The sequence below is a fragment of the Cavia porcellus genome, unplaced genomic scaffold (assembly GCF_034190915.1).
Source record: "Cavia porcellus strain 051 isolate PalLab524CR breed Dunkin Hartley unplaced genomic scaffold, mCavPor4.1 scaffold_14, whole genome shotgun sequence".
Classification (NCBI taxonomy): Eukaryota; Metazoa; Chordata; class Mammalia; order Rodentia; family Caviidae; genus Cavia; species Cavia porcellus.
This window is the reverse complement of record NW_026947497.1, coordinates 3,288,648-3,310,955: the sequence shown is the minus strand read 5'-3', so window position 1 is coordinate 3,310,955 and position 22,308 is coordinate 3,288,648. Positions and strand designations below refer to the sequence as shown.

The 22,308-nt window shown below is 54.9% G+C and overlaps 1 protein-coding gene across 5 annotated transcripts in view; it reads left to right on the top strand.

Moving 5' to 3' along the window:
* The first annotated feature begins 1,294 nt into the window (after positions 1 to 1,294).
* Positions 1,295 to 22,308, top strand: part of Slc39a8 (solute carrier family 39 member 8) — a 62,393-nt gene continuing 41,379 nt past the window's right edge. Inside the window, exons 1-2 of one of the 5 annotated variants that reach the window (XM_063260552.1) lie at positions 1,295 to 1,725; positions 2,390 to 2,724. In XM_063260552.1, coding sequence (XP_063116622.1) covers positions 2,515 to 2,724 — 210 coding nt within the window. In that variant the 5' untranslated portion in view covers positions 1,295 to 1,725; positions 2,390 to 2,514. The other 4 variants (XM_063260554.1, XM_063260551.1, XM_063260555.1 and 1 more) reach the window with 4 other exon arrangements.

The following is a 22,308-nucleotide window of genomic DNA, read 5'->3' as shown; positions in this document are numbered from 1 at the left end:
TTGGAGATACTGAGGAAAAATAAGATTTGAAGTCAACTGTCCTTTCTGCTGGAGAACTGGACTTTACTTCTCCATGCCTTGTGGTTTTCCTGGTAGGAGACTTCTGAACTAGACATTCAGGAATCCGAAGGCTGGCCAGTTCTTGCTGCTCTGATTCCACTGCCTTGGTTTGTAGATGATGTCGCTGGGCTGGGTGAGCTCGGTTCTGGAGTCGGAGGTGGGGAGCGCAGCTTCAGGAACCCCGGGGGCCCGCAGCACCCACTGTCTTCACCTTTAGTGGAAACCATCTGAACTTCAGGGTGAATTCCCCCGAAAAGGAGCCGGAGCCTTGTACCTTCTGCTTCAGGCTTCCTCAGGCTGCTGCTGCTGGGGTGCCCCATAGGAGGTCCCCAAATAACCTGGACAGTACTTGAGTGCTTTAGCTTATTAGAGCAGACGATCTAGGAATCACTCTCTCTTCCTGGGCACCTAGCACTTTCTGAGTACTAATTCCTGCATTCCATTAACCACCTCTGGAAAAGTTGTCAAGCAGGCTGTTACCCTTGTTACTGTTTGCCTCATAGTGAAATATGAGTGACTTGAATGACTGATAAATTATACTTTCAAAAAATCCATGGCATCAAACTTGTGTTATTGAAAACCCATTACCTCTGTTGAAAAAAACCCAACACATCAACATATCACTGTAACCAGAAAAGTCGGTTATGGGGCTGGTAATGAACAGTGGAGCCTTTTATTTTATTTTATATTATTTTTTGAGACAGGGTCTCACTTTGCACTGCAGGCTGACCTTGAACATGTGGAGATCCTCCTGCCTCAGCCTTGCTAGTGATGGGATTACAGTTGTGCTCCACTAAGCTGGCAAGAGGAGTCTTTTAAACATTCATTAGTTCCCAGAGGATCCCTTCAGCCACAAGGCCAAAAGGAAAAACAGTCAATAAACTATTTCAAAACCCAATAAAAGGCTTGGACCCTGCGCCTCAGGGTGATTTAAGTGTCCAGCGGTGGCACTGGCTGACTTGTGGCTTTGGTGGCCTTTGTGCATTCCTGTCTCTCTGAAGCTAGCTGTCAGTGGAGGTGCGGGCTACAGGCGGGACGGGACGGGGCGCATGCGGGGGCTCAGCTCAGCTCGGCTCCTCCTTCAGGCTGGGTCTGGTGAGCGCGCAGGGTCTGTGCTGTGTCCCTCCAGGCCGGTCAGGTCATCCCAGCGCACGCAGGCAGCGGCTCTGCAGAGCGCTTCCCCGCCCCCCCCCGGGCGCCTCCCCTGTCCTGGGCCTCGGTCCCTCGCCGGGCTGGCTTCTGTCCCCCGCCGCCTTCTTCTCGTCGTCTCAGCCCCGAGGCCCCAGAGAGGCGAGGTCCTTTCCTCCCGCTGACTTGCTCTGGCCCTTTCGGGGTGCGTAGTTGGGGGCTGCGCAGTCTACGGCGAGGCCTGGTTTCACTTTGTGCCCGGCAGATACAACCTTTGTCCCTAAACACCACTTGGCATCGCATGAACTCGCTGGGCTCACACCCGAGCCAGCGCGTCGTGACCCTCATCCGAACAAACAAACCGCCTGTGATCTGCGGATGTTCCGCCGGCGCAGGAAGGGCTCCGTCCGCCCTGCACACTCCTGACTCGGCTTCCTCTTTCTCCCGAGGGTCAGAAGTGCGACCAAAGCAATTCCTGTCGGTCTCCGAGACCATGCGGGGCTGCCGGCTGCAGTCCAGGACGCCGACAGCACCGAGGTAACAGCTATCGCGACACCGCAGGGGACGCGCCGGCCTCGGGGTGGCCGGGGGACGCAGGAGGGCGGGAGGCGCGGGGCGCCGGGCAGGGCGGGGTCCAGTGCGGGGCGGGGACAGGACGGTCCCTTATCTACAGGTCTGGGCAGCCCGGCTTCCCGCGGCCAGGGGCCCAGACAGCCGAGGACAGGGACGCAGGGGCAGTGTCGCCTCGGTACACACAGGGACGCAGAGGCGGAGCAGGTCGGAGAGGTGCGGGGCCGGGGGCCCCAACCTGCTCCGCCCGAGGACAGAGCCGGAGAGGGAGGGAGGCGGGCAGGGAGGTCCCTGCCTCCAGCGCGGGGTGGAACCCGGGACCGCGCACCAAGCTCCGTTTCCAACCCGTCTGCATTTTTCAGTTTGAGACAAGGTCTCGCCGGCCTGGCTGGAGCTTGCAAGCCTCCTGCCTCAGCCTCCCGCACTGCTGGGGGACCGGCGCACGCCGCCTCGCCTGGCGGGAGGGTGGTGGGGCCGCTCCGACCGACCGGGGCCCACGTGTTCACCTCGGCGGGGACAGGGACAGGGACAGGGACAGGGACAGGGACAGGGACAGGAGGGCGGATCCCGGTGCGCGCGCCGGGGCGGCCCGCGCGGTGGCCCGCCTCACCGCGCCCGTCCCTTCCCGCAGGCTCCGCGCCAGGCCGGGTCCGCACCGCCGATCGCCCCGCGCCGCCCCGAGGCCCTGACTCGGCCGCGGCCCCGACTGGACCCGCCCCGCTCGGCCCGACCCGCTCCCGGACCGCCCTCCCGGCCATGGCTGTGGCGGCCGCGCTGCTGCTGCTGGCCGCGCCCGCCCTCGGTGCGCAGGCCCCCACGCGCGCCTTCAGCGAGGACGTGCTCAGCACCTTCGGCGCCAACCTCAGCCTCTCGGCCGCGCAGCTCGGGCTGCTGTTCGGGGAGCTGGGCGCGGGCCACGGCGGCCACGCGGGAGCCACGGCACCCGGCGCGCTTCACTTCAACCAGGTACGCAGCGCGCGGGCGCGGCGGGGAACCCTGCGCGTGCACGACACACCGCGCGCGTACTCGGGGTGGGGGGTGGGGAGACCTTGTACGTGCGCAGCTCCACCGTGCAATCGCCCGCCGACATGTGCGCTCTTGCGGGGCCCCAGCACGCACGTGCACGCTTGGAACCCTGAGCACGCACGGCCTGGACTCCTGCGCGTGCACGGCCTGGACTCCTGCACGTGCACGGCGGTGTCCGGGCAAAGAGGTGAGGGCCAGGACCGCGCTGGTGACCCAGGGCGGAGCTGAAGCTACAGCTGCAGCTTTCTCATAATGAGCTCGAGGTTGTAAGATGTTGCAGCAGAGCTTCCGAAGTAGTTGAGGGCTGGAAGAGAAATGCTTTTGGGGTGCTTACACGTAGACATGGGGAGGGTGCAGACGCCCGTACCTGCCCAGGGTGTGATCCCCGGCTTCCACAGTCATCAGGGTCCTGTGTACACTTTCTGAGGCAGTTAGGACCATGGGACAGATCGGGAAACTGAGGACAGCTGGCGACCTTGGTGACCAGCTGGGCTCCGAGTGTTAGTTTCTTATCTGTCAGGTCCAGTGTTTGACCCTAAGATTCCCTGAAAGTAGAAACTACATCAGGCAGTGCATACACACACTGCCTCGTCCTTTGACACCTTAGGCCTTGGGAAGCCTGGGGAAGCCTGGGGGGTACCCAGTAGTTCAGAGGTCACCTGTTGGTTGCAGAGTGCTTGCCTGGTGTGTAGGTGCAGGGGGCCTTGGTCGCCTCCCAGAACTGGAGAGGGTGGGAGACGCCACTAAATCAAGACCTTGGCTTCCCCTCTAATCCTGCTCTGAATGTTGGAGAGCAGGGCGCAGTTTCCACACCTTTTGACACTTTGGGGGCAAAGTTGTTTTTTTTTTTTTTTTGTGGTTCAAGACTTTTGGGAAACTGCAAACAAGTGTTTTCCAGTGACTGTGATCTGAGATTTCAGGCAGAGAACATTAATCAGGTGCAGTCCTGTTGTGAGGAGGTTGGTGCTCATTTTGTTATCAGTACCGGTTGGGGTAGAGCAGGGAAGCTGAGCTTTACCTGTCCTGGCTTCTTTGGCCTCGAATGTTTGTCATCCCCCTATGCATGTATTTTAGTAAACCACATCTGTCCCAGATCTGGCATGTTATTTATTACATCTCGTTTAATGTCTGTGGAATGATACATTGGACAGGCTGATATGCCCATGTATTATACTGATCTTTTAGAAAATACTGCAAAAGACTTCCTGGATATTGTTTACCCTCCTTGAAAGGTGCTGACCAGTGCTCTGTGTAGGGGGATTGTAGGCTTGGGAGGGGCTGGGACTGGACTTCATCCGCCTATCTCTCTCCCCACACACTTTTGACTTAAGAGATACCCTTATCTCGCAGTGTCTGCAGATGAATTATGAAGGGGCCAAAGATTGCCCAAGCCACCCTTACAAAGAGCCTGAAAAAACCAAGCCCACATAGTTTAGAAAAATTGGCTGGGTTTCCTAGCAATGCTATTCTTGTTTTATTATCAGGGATTTGTCTCACAGATAAATGCTATGTGTTGACATCTTGCTTTGCATCCTCATACTCAAATGTTTAATATTTGAATGGCCATCAAAGAGACAGGAAGAAGCCACCAAACAAAAGGAAAGGTTACTACTCAGACCCAGCGAGCATCTATTTGAGGTTCTAGAAAGTGCCCGTGACAACAACAATCACTGATTAAATGATGACCCATTAAGTGTGATCCAGAGCTGGTGACTGCTGGACTTGAGCCAAGGCAGCCTCAGCACTGCAGCGAATGGCGTGGGTTTTACATCTTCGTACTCGGGAGAGGACAACATCGGGGCCGCACCTGGCTCAGAGGGCCGCACTGTGTGTGGTGTACAGTGCAAAAAGGCAGGGAAGGCGGTGTTTGTATCTGTGGGTCAGGAAGTCTCTGAATCCTCTACAAGCTCTGTCTCCCAGCGACACTGTTCTTTCGAGTGAGATCTTTGGTATTTAGGAGGCTGTCTTCTTTCAGAAGTAGATTACTGAACAACACAGGTTTGTTAGGCTATGTCTTAAAAAAGTTATAATATTTTCCCACAATCCGTAACTACTGGTTGTCAAACTGGGAACAATAAAACCAGTCATTCCTGTGCTTCTTATGGACAGGACGAGAAGAGGCAGTGGAGAAGCAGGTTGAGTTCTTCAGCCAAGGGCTCTGGGGCCGTGACCTGCACAGCTCTGGCCTGCCCTCGGTGAGCGTGGCCAGGACGCCCCTGGAGCTCCCAGTGTGGCTGTCGTGGATGTAAATGGGGGCCTCTGATGTTTGTGCAGGAGCTCCTTTCTCATTCCTCTCTTCCATTTCCTTTTCCTTCCTTTCCTCTTGTCTAGTGTGGTGTCTCTAAACGTCTGTGCACCTGTGCACGTGTGTAGACACCTGTTAAATAGCCTGTCACCTGCTGCTGGCCCCTCCATCTCCAGCCAAACCCTCGGCTTCTGAGGAGTCTGCAGACGAGCGAGGGGGTGGCTGAAGGGTGAAGTGGCCTTTGTCACACGCCACAAACTTTGCCAGCACTTTGTGGAGTCACCAACCACCTTTTCTGCAGCACAGTTTTCCTTCACCTTGTTGTTCTCACCCTGTTGTTCTTAGACCCTGTTTTAAGGTCTTCAGAGTCACCCTGAAGTAGTGCAACAAACACTCTCTCCTTTTGCACCCCACTCCTGACTGGCTCTAGTCCCTGGAGAGCCGAGGACCCCTCACTTGCTCGGCCTGAAGTTCTCTGTGCTCTTGATAAAGAATTTAGTCAAGACATACGGAGTGCAGAGGGCCAGGGAGAGTATTGTAAGGTAGATACAGGGAGCGTTTCACTCTCAAGGAGAAGGCGGCCAGCGCCATGAAGTCATCAGCCGGTGCAGTTTGGACCCCTTGATGCATGCAGAACTCGGCGGCTGCTTGTGCGCCCTTGCTGCTTCTCACAGGCATTTCCCGGGAGTGCTGGTGACCAGACGGCCTTCCTGCTCTCTGGTGGTCTTAGTCCTGCCCATGAATTTCAGTCATGTTTCCACCCAGGAAGCATGCTACCTCCCGGTATCGCTGGGCAGGGTGGTCAGGGGTACCAGACCCTTCTGACGTCACTGTGCTCCAGGGTCCTTTTAGGTCTGACACCTAATGACCACTGTAAGTGTGTTACACACGGGAGCCTTTTTTCTTTTAACCTAATGTGACTGGCAAAGTGTGCTGCTTCGGAACCCTCCTTTGTGCCTGTAACGTCTGACTCCGCCAAGCAGGCTGACAGTCTACACTCTGCGTGCTTTTGCAAAGCTGGGGATGGAATCCGGGCCTCCCACTTGCTAGGCGGGTGCTCTCACCTGAGCTGCAGCCCAGGCTAAGGTTGAGCCTCAAGCGTGGCTTTGGGGCTCTGCCCGCTCTGCTGCCCACTAAATGAAACCATTCAGACTCCGTGGAGTCCCTGATGCCTGCCCAACCAGTTCTTAGCTTATTTTCTTTTTTGGGCTTTTCCTGCCTGACTACAATGTTCTTCTTTTCCTTGAATCCTCCAATAAAAGTCTGTATTTAATAGAGCCCAGGGAAGCTCTGCCACAAAACTTTAGGGCATAGCCCCCAGCCCTGATTCATGGATTTTGGTATTTCCTGAATTGCTGGAAAAATTTCTATGCTGATATCAACTCACCATTCCTGTGCGGAGCAGACTTTGGGGGTGATGACTGTGCTCTAGCTAGAGTGGACATTTAAAGTACAGATCCAACCATGTCCCGCATCTTATGAAAGCTGCTCAGTCCCTTTAACACACCTCAGGCTCCTTTCACTTCTCTGTCTACACCTGTGGGTGCTCAGACGGTAACCCTAAGGAGCACGCAGCAGTTATGTTGCAATATGTGCAGTGTTCTGCGTGCATAGCTAGACTCCCTGCTGCCCCTTCTGCTCCATAGTGGTTTTCATTTTTTATTTTTAGCCTTTTCAGTGCTGGGGAGGAACCCAGGTTCTTACACTGTTGGGCAAGCACTGTACCAAAGAGCTTCACCCCACTCCCTGGAGGAGTTTAAACAGACCAAAGGGAACCTCCTGACTCGTCTTTCTAGGGGTTGGTGTAGCGCCTGGGTCATAGCATATATTGATTAGAAATTTTGGGAATAAGCAATGAGTAGTCTGAGTGCTCAGGTGACTGCAGTCTATTGGAGGAAGTGAATGTACACACATATCTACGTAGCGAGACAGAATGCCAGGTCTGAGGAAAGAATGATAAGCTGAAGTGGATGGGATCTGACGCGTGTTTTTGAAGGCCTGAGCCGAACAGGAGTGTGGCCTGGACTGGTGGTGGCAGCGGAGGCCCCAGGGCCAGGGGCATGAGGAGGGGTGGGGCAGCTCGGCACCCAGTGCCTTGTGGGAGGGTAGGCATGGGTGTGGGGATGTGGACGATGAGGAAATAACCAGGGTCTGTTAGATGACCGACTGTTGAGTGGGCTAATTGTTAATGGAGGTGCTGAGGCTGGACCCCACAGCCCCACTGTGTAGGCACCCACCACTGGGCTACACCCCAGCCCCTGCTGCGGACTTTTGTCTGCAAGGACCATTGTTAGATTATTCCCTTCAGTGCTCCTGCGCCTTGTGGAGGCAGAGGCAGAGGCAGAGGCAGAGGGCAGATAAGTTGTGGCCCCTATCTGAGGGTGACCAGACTGCCAGGCTGTGACTGTGCGTGTGGTCACTGTGTACACGTTGAACTCGCATTTCTTGTTGTTTGGTGCACTTTTTCCAAGACTGAGCTCAGTGACACACGTGTAATAAAGGAAGCTCCAGGAAGCCCTGGCGGTGGACAGAGGAGCCTAGGAACGTGTGTTTATTTTACTTTGTGTTTTTGACACAAGGTCTTGCTGTGTAGCCCCGCTGGCTTCTCATTCTCGGAGAACCCCCTGCCTCAGCCCCCCGAGTGCCAGGATTGCGCTGCCCATGCCCGGATGCTTCTGCTTTCTTCCTTTGCTTTGGCCGGCATGTGTTGAGACACAGTGGGCAGAAACCTGCAGTCAGGGTGCCTTGGACCTGCCGAGGCAGGGAGAGGCTGGAAGGCCACACTGAAGACCAGGGCAAGGTCCCCGCCCTGTGTCCTTCCAGGGGACAGCACTGTCACACACACTGCTGTGCACAGAGTGCTGGGTCTCAGCCTTCAGGAGATGAGGTCCACTTGGGGCTGTGATGTCAGGAGCCCGGCTAGCTTCTCATTCTTTCCTGTGTGATTCCCACACTCGCCCCTTCACCCTGTCCTGGAAGTCTGGAGGACCAAATGACAAGGGCCTTTCACTGTGCAGTGTGACCCTTACCAGCTTATTCATCAGCCCATTTATGCTCATGATGGTCCTATGATAAAGATGCCTTCATGAGGCAATGTGGTTGAGCTGTCACTTTTTATTTTGGGTTTCTCGGAGTCACTAAATTGCCCAGGCTGGGCATGAACTTTCCATCCTCCTGCCTCAGTCTCCTAGAGTGCTGGGATCACAGGTGTGCACCATGATGCCCAGCTTAAACTACCACCGTCATTTTTGTTCTATGAATAAGAAAATGTGGCGGACAGGGGTTCAGTGACCATCCCTCAGAGTCAGAGATGGAACCGCAGGCCGGCTCACACGCTGGGCTGGGTGTGCCTTGGGGCTGCGATCCGGAAAAGCATGCTCTCTCCCACCAGAGCCACCAGTGCAGGTTGTGCACCATGGACAGAACTGACGGCTCGTTCCCTCATCTGGCTTTGTCGCTTGGGCACCTGAAGGCACTGTGCTGGGACTGCTGGGTACAGTGCCAGTCCTCAGTGCTGTGAAAGTGGGGATTGAGTTGGAGGCTGGGAGAAGCAGGCCTGGGAGACAAAGCTGCCGTACTCGGGAAGTGGCCACATTGGGCGTGTGAAACCCCACAGGCCGAGGGTGATCCACAGATAGGTGCGGGGTGCTGCCAGGCTGGGCTCTTGGGGAAGAGCTGCTCTCGGCACCTGAGTGGGTTTGGTTTCTGCCTCTCCATGTGGGGTCACCGCTGGGATCCCGTGTTGCACACCTCTCCTTAGTGGGCCAAGAGCTCCCATGATTCTTTCTCTGGTGATGAGTTTTTCTCCAAGGCAGCATCCTGAACTACGCAGTCCCTTCTTCTCCAGACAGACTTGGAGGTGGGAGGGATGTCCGTCTGTCCATCTCACAGTGGCTGTGGACAGGCTCTGCCTGGGACCCCACAGTGGAGGACCTCACCCTCTTCCCTGGTGGGACTGGGAGGGGCTTGCATTTCTGACCCCTTGGAAGGCACAGCCGTGTACCAGTCAGAGAGGGCACACGGGCCCTGGCACGGCGGGGTCCCCTGGACGCAGCGCTCCTGCTGTCACCTGGAGAGGTGGCTCCCCTCCTTCCAGGACCCGGCTTTCTCCCCAGGGAGCGTGGAAGGAGGTGGGTGGGTGGGAATGTGGTGCTTTCCATGGTTCATGCCACGTTCCTGTTTCCTGGTCACCCACTCTGGGGACTCTGAGGGACAGGGACTTAGTTTCTCTCTCATGAACACCACTGCTTTTCAATGGTGACTGCAGTCTTAGTGTGTTTTCTTGAAATGTCACGCATCTGACAGGTGTGTGCTGTCTGTTCTGTGGTGGCAGCAGAAGCAGTGGGGGAGCCAGCTGTGGTCACAAGGGCCTGTGATCCTGGCACTCAGGACGGCTGAGTGACTGAGGGGAGCTGCAAGTTCAAACCCAGCCTGGGCAATTAAGTGCCTTAGGAAATCAAGTCTCAAAAACAAAACCAAAAACCAAAAATAGCTGAGCACAAAGGCTTGGTGTGACCTTGAGACTAACAATAAGCCAATGCTTCTTAAGTTGCCCTTAAAAACATAGTGACCGCTATGGAGAAACCTAAATAAGCGGGAAAGAACCTGGAAAGTCACATATCAGAGGAAATAAAAACCACGTTATATTTTCTTCCACCTGGATAACATATCAGTAAAATTGTTAACATGCTATTTCTTACATACTAGTTTAAAAATTCATACGTGCGCATCAGAAAAACAAATTGTTGTTTTGCCTTGAATTAATTGATATACTAGGTGCTGCATTCAGTCCCTAGTACCACCCATAAAAAACAGCAGCTGAAGTTGGGGGGATCTGATTCTCAGAGAAAAGCAAAACTCCTCCAAGAAAAGGCGGCCTGATGGGGTTGGGGAGAGGCACTGAAGCAATTTGGGTGGGCGGGTAGCACAGAGAGGGCTCACACAGGATTAAGTGCGAACAGCTAAGATTGAGATCAGCTACCATGCAGTTTGCTAAACCCCAAAGAATGCTGCTAAGCCCTAGGCAGTCTTAGAAACCTTGTAGCTTTCAGAGTCTTGTCCTGTCTCCCAGATTCCCATTTGTAGTGGACACTTACTAATTTATCTTTGAACTGTTCCCAGTTGTGGGTTTTCAGGAGCCAAATTGGTTTGCTGAGGCTTGAGATTTATTTTATACAGACAGGAAACCATCATTGAGTTCCCTTTGTGAGGATGAGATTTGAGAACCAGAAAACCTTCGGAATGGAGCCTTGTTCCCTGGGTTTCTGCCTCTTTCCGAAGGTCCTCTGTTGCTTTTCTTGGCTGGAAGTGTGAGGTAAACAAAAGCAGCAATGTGAGATCGAAGGTGTGACGGGGCAGGTAGCACAAATACTTTACGCCTTAGTCAGAGAAGTCCTGGGAGAGCATAATAGGACAGTTAGAGACAGAGAGGAGAGAACGGAAAACAAGGGTGACCAGGCCGGGGCAGCAAGACCAGGCTTCAGCTCTGTGAACTCAGTGCTGCTCCAGATCTGTCGGCGTGGCGCGGGGTTGCAGTTTCTTAGCTCTCTAACCACATTAGCAAGCTCAGCACCCTGGTGACAGGCTCGCCTCTGGGGTCATTTGGCCCTGTGCTGTCCTTCTGTCACTCATTAGCTTTCAAGTCACGGGCAAAGGACAGAACCTCTTCAGTCCTTCATTTTCACGTCTGTGGATTGACATGGATCGGACTCAGGATTGGTGCTTGAACTAAAAATTAACAATGATAACATTTTGGGGACACTTCTATATTCCAGACATTTATATATATTCCATGTGTGGGGTGCACTAACAATAAGAGGGCAGGGTTTTCCCCATTACTTGTGTAACTTCTTGGAATAAATAATAAAAAGGCAAAGCCTGTCAAAGCCTTAGCATCATTCCTGCACTATGTGCTTCCTGCCTAGCCATTGTCACCATAATACTGAGTCACTTGTTAGAGGAATTCTATCATGAGGAAAATCATCTGTCATTGTGTTAGGGTCAGAAGGTGTAGCTTTCCATGAAAAGACCACAGGACTAGTGCAATGAACAGTCCTGTGAGAAGTCAGTCAGTCTAATGCCTTCAGCTCCCATGGCTGTTCCCACTTGGAGAATTTTTTTTGGCCTCTATTTCCCTTTAATCAAACCTTAGTCATATTTCCGAACACGTAAACCTTATGCGTAGAGACTGATAAAAATAATCGGAGTATCTGACACACATTGAAGTGATTCCTTTTCCTCCAGGAGATTCAGAACTTATGTGTAGAAGTTGGCTGTATTTTAGTTTTTCTTTCCAAAAGTTACCTTGCTACTAAAATGTGAGTGGCTTAGAGTCCTTATCATACCTCCAGATTGATAGAACTGTGGCTTGACATTTGGATCTACTCTGAAACTCCATAAGCTGCTGTGTGGATATTGCTAGCTGCAGAATTCAGGACTCTCCCTGGTCGGCTGAACCTGGCTTGCTGGAAAGCACACAGGAGAACTGAGCCATCTGGGAGTCCAGCAGGGAGAGAAGAGGGGTGTGGTTCGGCAAGGGCAGGGAAAGAGGGACTTCCCGAAGCTCAGGTGCAAGGCCTCAGGGAAAGCAGAGTCCAGGTCTGAGCTGCTACGACCCTGCTTTCCATCACCCTGATGGAAAGTGCTGTGCAGCCCTGGAGGACCCTGCTGGTGAAGGGAGCTTGCGGCTGGTGGAACTGCATCTGTTTGTGCAGTGTGGTGCACCGCTGGCTCTGTAAGGACACTCTGGGGGCACTGGCTGCTCATTCCTCCCGTACACCCCGCCTGGGTGACTCCTGCCTGGGAAGGATGTCCTTTGCATGTGGGGGCTGCACAGCTGTGCCCCTCGGGGTGGAGGGGAGGTGCCTGCTCCTCTCATGGAAACAATGGCTGTGGTCAGGGGGTTTTGGGGTGCAAGCACTGTGTGCAGTGCTTCCTTAAGCACCGACCTGCTAATTCCTTTAATCCCAGGGAGGTGGCTGTCCTGCAGGAGGAAGCCAGCCTCAGACAGCTTCAGGTGGCAGTAGAGTCATTGACTCCAGACTTGGTGACTTTGGGCCCTGTATCACTTCCCCGAATCACCGGTGTGTGTGAGGTCCCTTCCCAGAGCCCAGAGCTCCTGCATCACCTCCACCAGGCGTGGAGTGGCAGGTGTCAGTTTCTTGAAACAGATGGAAGTGAACAGGCCCTGGAGGGTGCAGGCCTTCTCTGCTGACGCTCCGCTCAGGTGACACGAAGCATTCCTTTTGTCCTTACCTGGTGGCCAGCTCTGACCCCAATGCTCTGCAGCCCTACCGTTATTTCCTGCCATGGACATCTGATGCTCGTAAGGGTAGTGTGAAGAATTAAGGCTCAGTTTCTCCAGAAACTGGGGCCGGTGGGGCCCTGGAAGGAGTCAGCTGAGTGAATGGCTTTGCCTGGCTCCTCTCCTGTGCCCGATGAGAAGCAGACACTTGGTAGCTTCATTTGTGCTCGCTCTGGAGGCAGCTGGCCGGCCTTGGCCTCTGTGTTTAACCTCTCTGTGTCCAGTCCTGGCAGCACATCAGTGCTGCCCATGCCTCATCCCTGCCTCTGCCTGGCCTCTGTGGTCGGCTTCTCCCCTGCCCCTTTGGGATTATCCCACTCCGTTGCCAGGCGCCTCTGTGATTGCTGAGCCAGCTGGACACGCCTCGAGCCTGCTTCTTCGTCTGAGTCGCTGGGGGGCCCGTTACATCCTGTTCCTCGAGACATGTCCTTTCTTCCTTTGAGGCCCCGTCTGCTGTGTCGTGTTTTCCTCATGGATTGCTTCTTTCCAGTTTGTTTCCTTTGCTTGTTCTTAACGGTTGTGCCCCTCCGAGTCGGGCTCAGGCCAGCTCTGCCTGGCTCTCCAGTCACTCCTGTGGCCGGTCCTCCTCTCTGGGGGTCCACCTGCCCCGGTGGTGCCCATTGACTCAGCTCTCTCCTCATCTGTCCCTGAGCCTGGCTGCCCTCCAGGAACAGGATGCTTAGCGCTCCCTGTTACTCCTCCTGCCACGCTGCCTCCACGATGTGGTACATGCCCAGGGCCTGGCACGTTACCCCTAGGTGTCTGCGTGCAGTCTCTCCAGGGTCCCGTTTTGTGTTCTGGACACAGTGGCACTGCTTTCTGGGACTGTCGTGCAGGTGACGCCAGGCCTCTGCCCAGGCCTGCAGCACGTGTGTGCTCAGGAAAGCTGCCCGTGGCCGGCCACCTACGCCTGCATCCAGCCCTGCAGTCTCCCTCCCGCCCTCACACTGGTGCCCGCTGTGTCTCTCATGTCCAAGTCTGAGCTCACTGCTCTCCAGTGGCCCCCAGGACAGGCCCTAGCCCTAACCTGGCACTGCGGACTTGTGATACCTGTTCTGGTTTTGTTTCCTCCTTTATCCTTTACGCTGAGTGTTGATTTCTCCAGGAAGTCTCTGACGATCCTTTACTTCAGGACAGGCCAGCTGGTCTGTCTTCCTGCATTTAGCAGGCTCTGCTAGTTATTTGTGTTTTCATCAGAAGCCCGCCAAGGTCTCTGTAAGATGAGGGATCGGTTTATCCTGATCAGCCTCTCTTTCCCCTAAATTTGTGATGTTCAATATATGGTTTCAGCTGATATTTGTTGTGTGACTAACTATTGTTTGATAAATAATTTTGAACATTAACTTTTATAGTAACACAACTAAATTAGTCAATCTAAGTCACCTTTTCAGTTCAAGGGAAAGCAGTGATTTCTTTTCTTTCTTTTTTTGTTTTTTTTTTTTGAGACAAGGTCTCATTATGCAGTTCAAGCTGGCCTTGAGCTACTTTGTAGCCTAGTCTAGTCTTGAACTCACAGCAATTCTCCTGCATCAGCCTCCCAAGTGCTGAGATTACAGGCGTGAGCCACCATGACTGGCTAAATGCACCTTGAGACCATAATTTTTTTTTTTTTTTTTGGTACTGGGAGTGAACTCCTGACCTTGAGCTTGCCAGGCAGGTACTTGTGCCACTGAGCTACATCCCCCGCAACAGTTTCTTTCTTTGATGCAGTTGTATTGATTTTTAAAATAGTATACAAGGAGTTGCATGCTAAAATTGTGTTTATGTTTGCTTGAGTAGAAGGAAATATAATGAAACTTTTATTCCTTTTAATGTGTGCATTTCCCAGGTCCTTTCCCCCTCATTTAGCTTCTCCGGGGCTGTCATACCTATGTTCTTTAGGGTGAGTCGGGGGACTGGTGTCAGGATTGGCGTATTCCTAGTCTCTAGGGCACCGCAAGGTGATTCCAGGAAGTTTCATCCAAGGAGCAGCAGACCTCATGATTAGGAAATCTGTCCCCTCAGACATCCTAGCAAATGGCCAGTGGGTCACCCTCCCTGTTCCTCAGAGCAATACTCCTCAGGTGCTGTGTGCTGGTTTCTATCCCCACAAATAGACCTTCTTCTCTTAGTCTTTCAACTTAGAGGTGAGCGTCTTCCGTGTCCAAAGCCCTGTTCGCAGCTCAGACTGTGATGTGGAAGCAGTCTGTGCTCTCCGGGGATCTTTGATCTTCCTGGCAGACCCCGGCTGTCATGCACAGATCACTGTGGAAGGAAACCCGAGTAAGCGCTGGATGGGTGAGTGTGCAGGTGGAGGACGTGCACAGCCTGGGGCCCTGCAGGGAGAGGAGGGGACTCTGAGCCCAAGTCATGGGGAGTGAAGTCTCCATGCAGGTGACACACGGGTTTATGGGAACTGAGTGCTCAGCCTAGAATCCATGCCTGTGTGCAGAGGAGGGTGGGGCGGGGCTAGAGACCGGTAATTGGAGTTCTCAGGTGTTTTGACTTTACATTCTAGCGGGGGTGTGACTGTGGAAGGCTCTGGCTATCACAAGTGCACATGTCCACAGAGGACATCTGAGGTCAGTGCCCAGCAAGTGTGATCTGGAGGGGCTGCAGGGTCAGGGAAGTGAGGGGTCAGGTCGGATGTCGTTGGAATCCCCTCCCCTGCTGCCCAGGGGTATGCAGGGCTCCTGGCCTGTGTCCCTCCCCGCGCCTTTCCTTCCCTGTGCTGCCGACCCTGTGTCAATGCCGTTCCTGTTCTAAGTTTCCTGGTGATTGGGTGTCAGGGCCCCTGCCATTGCTTACATTACAGGGACACCAAGAAGCTTTAGTACACGTGGTCTCTGCCTGTCAGGAGTTACTACTGTAGAAACTAATGTGGGGAAGACCACAACCACTTGATTTGATGAAAAAGAGCAGTAATAAGCCCATTCTACGCTGACATCGTAGAATGAAAAGTAATGTATTTTCCATGACCAAAACCCAGTGGGAGTGTGGCACAGTTCTGCACGGTTCTCCAGCCTCGAGGAGGTGATGGGATTCCCACACACTGTGCCATGGGTCTCTGCAGGGTCCTGGTCCACACCTAAGAGGGTGAGTGAGGGGACACACGGAGGCCAGGCATTGCCGTAAGGACAGCGGCGACCCTGCTGTTCTCTAGCAGGGTCTCAGGAGCCGCTGGGGCCCTGGGTCACCTCGGGGATTGGCATGCTGCTGCCTTCCACATCCCTGGGCGTCCCTGTGTGCGGAAGTGAGGTGGCTTGAGGGTGAGTCATTCTGGGTGGCTGGAAACACGAGCGTCTCCCATATGTCATTCCCAGGGGACTGAAGACAAAAGGCCTTTTGACTGGCCAGCCGGGAGGGGGGTGGAGGAGGAGGTCAGGCCTGCTCATGGTGGGGTGTGGGTGCACTGAGCTGGCAGGGCAGGGTGCAAGGTGGGGAGCCCAGGCCAGGCTTGGGGAGAATCCTGGGGGACATGGGGCAGGATTTAGCAGGCTGGGGACCTGTCAGTGGGCACAGAGGCATCAGCACACTTTGTAGACCTCTGGAACATGACATCGTGGCTCTAAAATCTCTCCCCTACTTCGTTAATAAAGCCTGGAATCCAGCTGGTCTTGGGTGTGTGTCAGGAGGAAATTCAATGAGAGTCACAAAAAGAGAAAACTACAATTTAAATATATCTTTCTAAATGAATCAGGAAGACAAGTATATTTTTAAAAAGTTCAGTGAATTTGGCATAACAGAGAGGAAATGCTTAGATTCACATAATTCTGGTGCTCAGAGTTTGGCAGGAGGCATCTCCAGGTCTGCAGCCTTAGCCTGAGTTTGGGCAGGACATCTCTGTGAGGGTGGCTGCCTGGCGATCTCCTGCCTCGGCAGTGTGGCCCGGAACAGGGCTGCTGGTGCTTTTACAGAGCACATTCAGGAGTAGTGGCTTTCAGCAGCACTGTGGAAGAGCTGTATGAGCAAGTACACGCAAGTGTGTGTGTGTGTGTGAATGTGTATGTGTTGCGTGAGTGGTGTGAGCAGTGTGAGCACGAGCGTGTGAGTGTTTGCTGCTGGTCAGAATGTGGCTCACCAAGATGCCTTCAGTAAGAAGCAGAAAGAACCTGGACAGGTGGGGGCGGTCCCCTCGGGGAAGCAGATGTCTCGGAGGGGTCACGGCCTAGCTACTCTTATACTGGCACGTTATTTTTCTAGAGTGTTCTTCGCTTGAAAATTAGGCAAGTTAGTCACTCAGTGTGGTAGCAGCTCGGAGGAGGGGTTCAGGGGCAGGATGTGGAGGGAGGCTGGAGACGGAGGGCTCAGCCCCTGTGGCAGAGGGCGGGGTGTCCGGGATTGTGGCGCTGGGGTCTGGATGTGGCTTTCTCAGTCCCTAGTGTTGCATGTTCCCACCTCAGGCGGGACGTTCTGATCCCCAACTTTGAGAGCTTATCAGTGACCCCCGAAGGAATAAATTAATGAGCCATGCAGTGGCTGCAGGGGTCCGAAGTGGCCTCGAATTCATTCCCTTCAGTGCCGTTTGCCTTTCTGTACTCTGCTCCTTGGTGCGTGGGTGAGGGGCCTCTTGCTCCCGTGTCTGCCTCACTTTCTGCACTGTCTCTCTTTCGGTCTTTTATAACTTTACATTCTATAGCGCATCTGCAGCGCAGTTGGCAGAAGACACTCCAGCGCCGAGCGGGAGGCTTGCTGGTTCCCGCATCTGCTCTTCGTGTGTTTGCATGCTCTTAGAAAATGGGTCTTGCGAGCCCTAGCTTGAGTCAAGCACTAGGGTCCTTGGGGCCCTGGGCTTCTTACACTGAGTGCTCCTCATGGCCCTTTCCTTCTTCCCCCTGCCTCCTGGGCCTCCCAGCTGTGCACTGGAGAATGCCCAGCTGGCTCTCCCAGCGGAGAGAAGAGCCCTGGCTCTACACTGGTCATGGGGCGCTCAGCACAGGGGAGTTCTATGTCCCAGGTCCTGGGCATGAGGACCACGAGGGACAGCTCCCTGTGACAGTCCCAGCTAGGGCTGGAGGCCTCTGTCTCTGGGCGTGGCTTCCATGTCTGCTGATACCTGCTGGTTGAGTGGTGGATGGGCAGAAGTGGGTCACTGATTTGGGGACAAAGTGACACCCCTTTCTTTCCCTTCTTTGTTCTCCCCTGGTGGGAAACCAGGCTGCTGTTAGGTTTGGGGCTATCTTTGTGGTCTTCTCCCTCTTTGTGGTCTTCTCCGAGGAGGACCCTTTGGGGCAGGAAAGTGGTACAGCTCCTGGGCTGTCACCGTCAGCAGTGACTGTGCTCCATGCTGGGCCACGTGGTGCACCGTGTGCCATCTTGGTCCCCCTCTGTGTTCCAGCAGGATGGCAACCAGGGCGTCGGCCAAGGTGGAAAGACACCAGAAAGCCTGATCTGGTTGTAACAGGAACTGTTCAGTCTTGGTCCGTTGACCTTTCTAAGACTCCACTGCGTGACCTTGACCTTTGCCCATAATCTCTTCGTTAATGTGGGCCCAAAGGGCTGTGTGTTAAGCATCTGTTAATAGCTGCTGTTACCGCTGGCTTTGAGCTTCCCAACCTGTGACAGCTATAGTTTGGAGCATTCATTGGCCAACTGGTTGTGCACCCTTGCACGACCGATGCCTCCATGTGTCACCACCTGTCTCCCCAGCACCAGGAGACCTGGGCAGCATTTCAGTCTCTGCAAACCCCTCCTCCTCCTCTCATGTATCTCCATGCTCTTTGTGCTGTGCTCATCAATCTTGTAGCTGTTTTCCTTGGGGACTGGTGAGCCCATTGGAGCTGGGAACCACATCTTAATCTCAGCCTTGCCTGTGGCTTCCCCTGACTGCCTCTGGGATGACTTTGGATGTGACGACAGTTCCTCTCGGGGTGGTGCGAAAGCCTCAGCCCGATGGTCACAGGATGAGAGCATCCTGGCTTTGTGCTATACAACGGTGCCCCCAGGATGAGAGAGCCAAGTGGGGAGAGTGGTCCCCTGCCAGGGAAAGGGGGAAGCCTAAGTGCTGGGGAAACTGATCGCTTTGTTGCCTCACAGGTTATAGACAGAGCTGTCATTCACTAGCTTTAAAAGTGACTCCCCAGAAATGCTTTATGCGTCACTCAGAACGCTTCCACTTGAAGACGGAAGGAAAAATCAGCTTCCTCACAGCCTAAGCCAGAGAGGCCTCCCACAGCCCAGGTCGGGAGGAGCCCGGGAAGAGGCAGGCGCAGTGTGATCCCGAGGACCAGGGGTGACTGGACTCCGTCTCTCCTGGTTCCTTAGCTTTCCCGTGGCCTCAGATCGCAGAGTCCTGGTAGAAAGACTTCTTTAGCAGCTCTGTCAGAGTCCAGGTCCGGGTCAGTGGTTTCTGGGCAGCCTCGATTCCACATCTGTCCTCTGACAGAAAGGCAGAGGTTTCACTCAGAACAGGGATGGAGCCCCGAGCAAGCAAAGGCTGCGAGTGTCCCCTCCACGTGCCGCCCTGGGTCACTGCTTACGTTTGGGCTTCATTGCCTCTGTCTCGTTGTCTGGCCCTCCTTCCTGCTTTGCACAAATCATGAATCCCCGGCTCCTGTTCTTTCTACTGTCCTGTTTCTTTCCTCCGTTCCCATCCGCGACTGTCTCCTCCGGGGGAATCCAGCTTGCTGCTGACCTCCGCTTCCTGAGATGAAGGCCCGGCTAGTGGCTGGCTGCTGTCCCACGGCACTGCAGCTCCAAGGATCTGAAGCCGAATCTCCACCCTGGCCCAGCATGGGCAGGGTTCCCAGGTCCCAACACTCCAGGCAGGATCCCGCAGCTCCCCCGGAGCCCACGCCTGTGTCCTCTGCACCTGCCGTGACCGTGCTTGGTTCCTCATTGTGATTGCTTGGGGACTTGTGCCCTTCATGCCGCTTTTGCAGGTCCTCCTGTCACAGTAGTTCAGGTTCTGGGTGGAAGGGGCAGTGAGTTCTTTATTTCTTTCCTGGCCCCAGACTTTTAGGGTCTAACACCTATTTGTGGAATTAGGGGATAACTCATGCAAGGTGCAGCCTAGTGTGCAAGCTACTGAGCCTGGCAGCATTAGGACAGCAAGGCAGGCCTTATTCCTGAGCTATCGCAGTAGGGGTGTGTTAGGGTTCTCTGGAGAAACAGAGCCCGTGACATGCATAGGCAGATGGGTCTGTCTCTGCCTACATCCAAATCCGGTCTACTGACCACTCACGGTGAGCAGTCAGCATCCACAGCTGTGGGGACAAAGTCGTAGATCAGGGAAGCCAGCGACAGTGGATCTGAGTCAGAACCTAAGGACAGGGAGCTGGCATTGTGGACCCCTGGCCAGGCTCAGAGAAAACGAGGGAGGTGCGGAGCCTGAAGCGAGGCTGGAGAGGCGGGCACAGTCCCTGTGTGCTCTGTGTCCTTTTCTTTCCAGCCCAGCAGGCGGACAGCACCATCACACTGGAAGCACATACAAAATGCTGTCTCTCCTGGGCTCTCAGGGCCAGTCAGGTCCATGTAGACTTTGCTGTTCCAGGGAAAGGGCTGTGTTCAGGCTCCAGCAGGGACCAGGCGAGGAGAGAGGCAGCAGGGATCCCAAGAGGAGACTCAGATGGGGACAGTTTGGATGCAAGGGCCTGACGGAGCTCTTGCTGGACATAACCAGGCTGCTTCTGAGAGCCACTGGGTGACAGGACTCAGGAACGCAAATGTGACCCTGGAGCAGAGGTGTGGGGAGCAGAGAGGTGGGAGGCTGTCTCTGGAGAAGCCTGGGGTTGGGCTGCAGCAGAGCTGTGGGTCCAATGTTGGGAAGGTGAGTGTCAGGGCAAGGCTGGGTGGGGAGCCACGGGGAGTGTCCTTCAGTCTCTGAGATTTGTGCCCCTGGGATTCACCATCACTGTCTGTGGGCTTTGGATGTGGACCACACATGAGTTCTGCTCCCCAGCCCAGCACTTCTGCAGAGATGAGCTTGGGCAGAAGCAGAGAGGCTTCTGGGACATCAGCAGGAGCAGGAGCAGGAGCAGGAGGGAGTGAGGCCAGCGGTGCAGGTGCTGCCTGCCAGGCACCTCTGAGGGTGACCAGGGCCTGGCTTCTCACAGGAAGGGCCCGATGTCCATGGCTGCCTTTCCTTGGCGTCCTGCACCCCAGGCCCACAGGAGATCCCTGGTGAGTGTGCCCTGGGCATTGTGGAGACCCGTGCTACTCAGCACAGCACCCTGAGGGCTTTCTTCAGCATCCCAGTGGTGCTGTGCCTCCTATCATGTAGCTGCTGGTGGCCTGGGGGGGACAGCCGTGTCTGGAGGGTGCCAATCCTCTATGCTGGTGTTAGAGTTCCCTGATCTGCGAGCTTTTGCCACCCATCCTGCCTGTCCCTGCAGCAGCTACGCTGCCCTGTCCTCACTGCTCTCTTTGGTTATGATTCGAGTTTCACAGTCAAAGTGTAAAGCGGTTAAGACGGGAGCCCAATAGGCTGCCGGGCATCCTCCCTCTGCTGCAGGGAGCTGGCTGTCACCTGGGGTCCTGTTCTCATCCTCACCCCCGGCTAGCCCAGGGGCTTCGTTGTCCTCATGTCTTGGCAGCTTCCTGTTGGAGAGCAGCAGTCCACGACTCAGTGCCATCGTCCTGGCCACCTGTGTGTGCATAGGTCCTGGAGATGCTGCCTGTCTGTGTGATGCCCACTGGGCAAGGCAGGTATCTGAGAGGTGTCCCCTCTTGCTCTGACCGTGTGTGGGCATAGTGATAGGGTGACTTTCCTGCCGGGGTCCTGGTTTTGATCAGCTTTTGAGTTTCACTTCCTGAAGAAAGGCATGCTCAGTGTGTCCCAGCAGGGAGACTTCCCAAGGCCCAAGAGTCGTAGCCTGAGTCTCAGGGTCTGGCAGGCTTTCCCGTGAGGGCTCCCATGGTCCTGAGACACCCTGCATGCCAGCTCCCGGGCTCCCTTTCTCCACCTTCTTCGCAGGGACAATGAGACCATTCCCACCGTCTCTTCCCCAGCTGGCCTGCAACTGTCTCCTTGGTCTATTAACTCGGGATCCTCTGTTCCAAGCTGCAGGAAGGGCTTAGTAGGACAGAGCACTGGGCGTGGCCGTCACTGTCACAGCCCAGAGGACAGACAGAGTGGGCTGAATGAGGAGCTGCTTCCACCCAGCCCTGGCCATGGGAGGAAGATGTCTCCCAGGAGTTCCACAGGGCACCGGGGTCCCAGCATCTGAGGGCCGAGGTGTCCTGGGGTCTCTGAGGTTTTCCTAGCCAGGCCTCCGTGACCTCCTGGACCAACCCTGACAGCTGCCTGCCACCAGCTCTTGGGTTCTCAGTGTGACAGCTCGGGGGTCCCCGGCTGGGGCTTCAGACAGAAGAGATAAAGACAGACAGCGAGGAGAGGAGGAAAATGACTGCTTCGGAAATCGTGCTTCTAAGGAAGCCACAGTCCAGGGCGCTGGTGTCTGTCTCCACATCTGCCGCCCCAGGCTCGTTTATCTGCTTTTTCTTCCAGGTCTGCCCCACAGAGTCCAAAGCCCACACACCAGCTGATAAGGGAAAGTGGCCGACTTCAGGGTGGGAGCAGGGCCGGGCGTGCAAAGGAAGTTTTCAGGCAAAGCCTCTTAGCTTCCAGTCTTCAGGGACACCTAGAGGAGGTGGGCGTCACCAGCCCAGACAGGGGCGCCCTTGAGGACCACACCTGCTCTGGGGCCCCTTCCCCTGCCTGACAGCATTGTCACCCCTCCGGGTCACATCCTGAGGTGCTTCTCCTACATGAGAGATGAGAGACGGGAACCTGCTCAGCCGGCAGGGTGGAGGTGCCATCTCCTTGTTGGGGACCTCGTTGGCTCTCTCTGGTGACACAATCAATGAGAATTTTTTTCCGCTGGTTTTAGAGGCTGGAAGCGCAGGCCCAGGGTGTCAGAAGCTTTGCTGCCGGGAAGACTCGCTCCCTGAACAACAGTCGACTTTTGGCAGTCCTCACACGAGCAAGCACTAGGGTGCCCCTTCATTTTTCTTTTTCCTTTGTTCTACTGGGGATAGAACACTTCACACCGGTCAC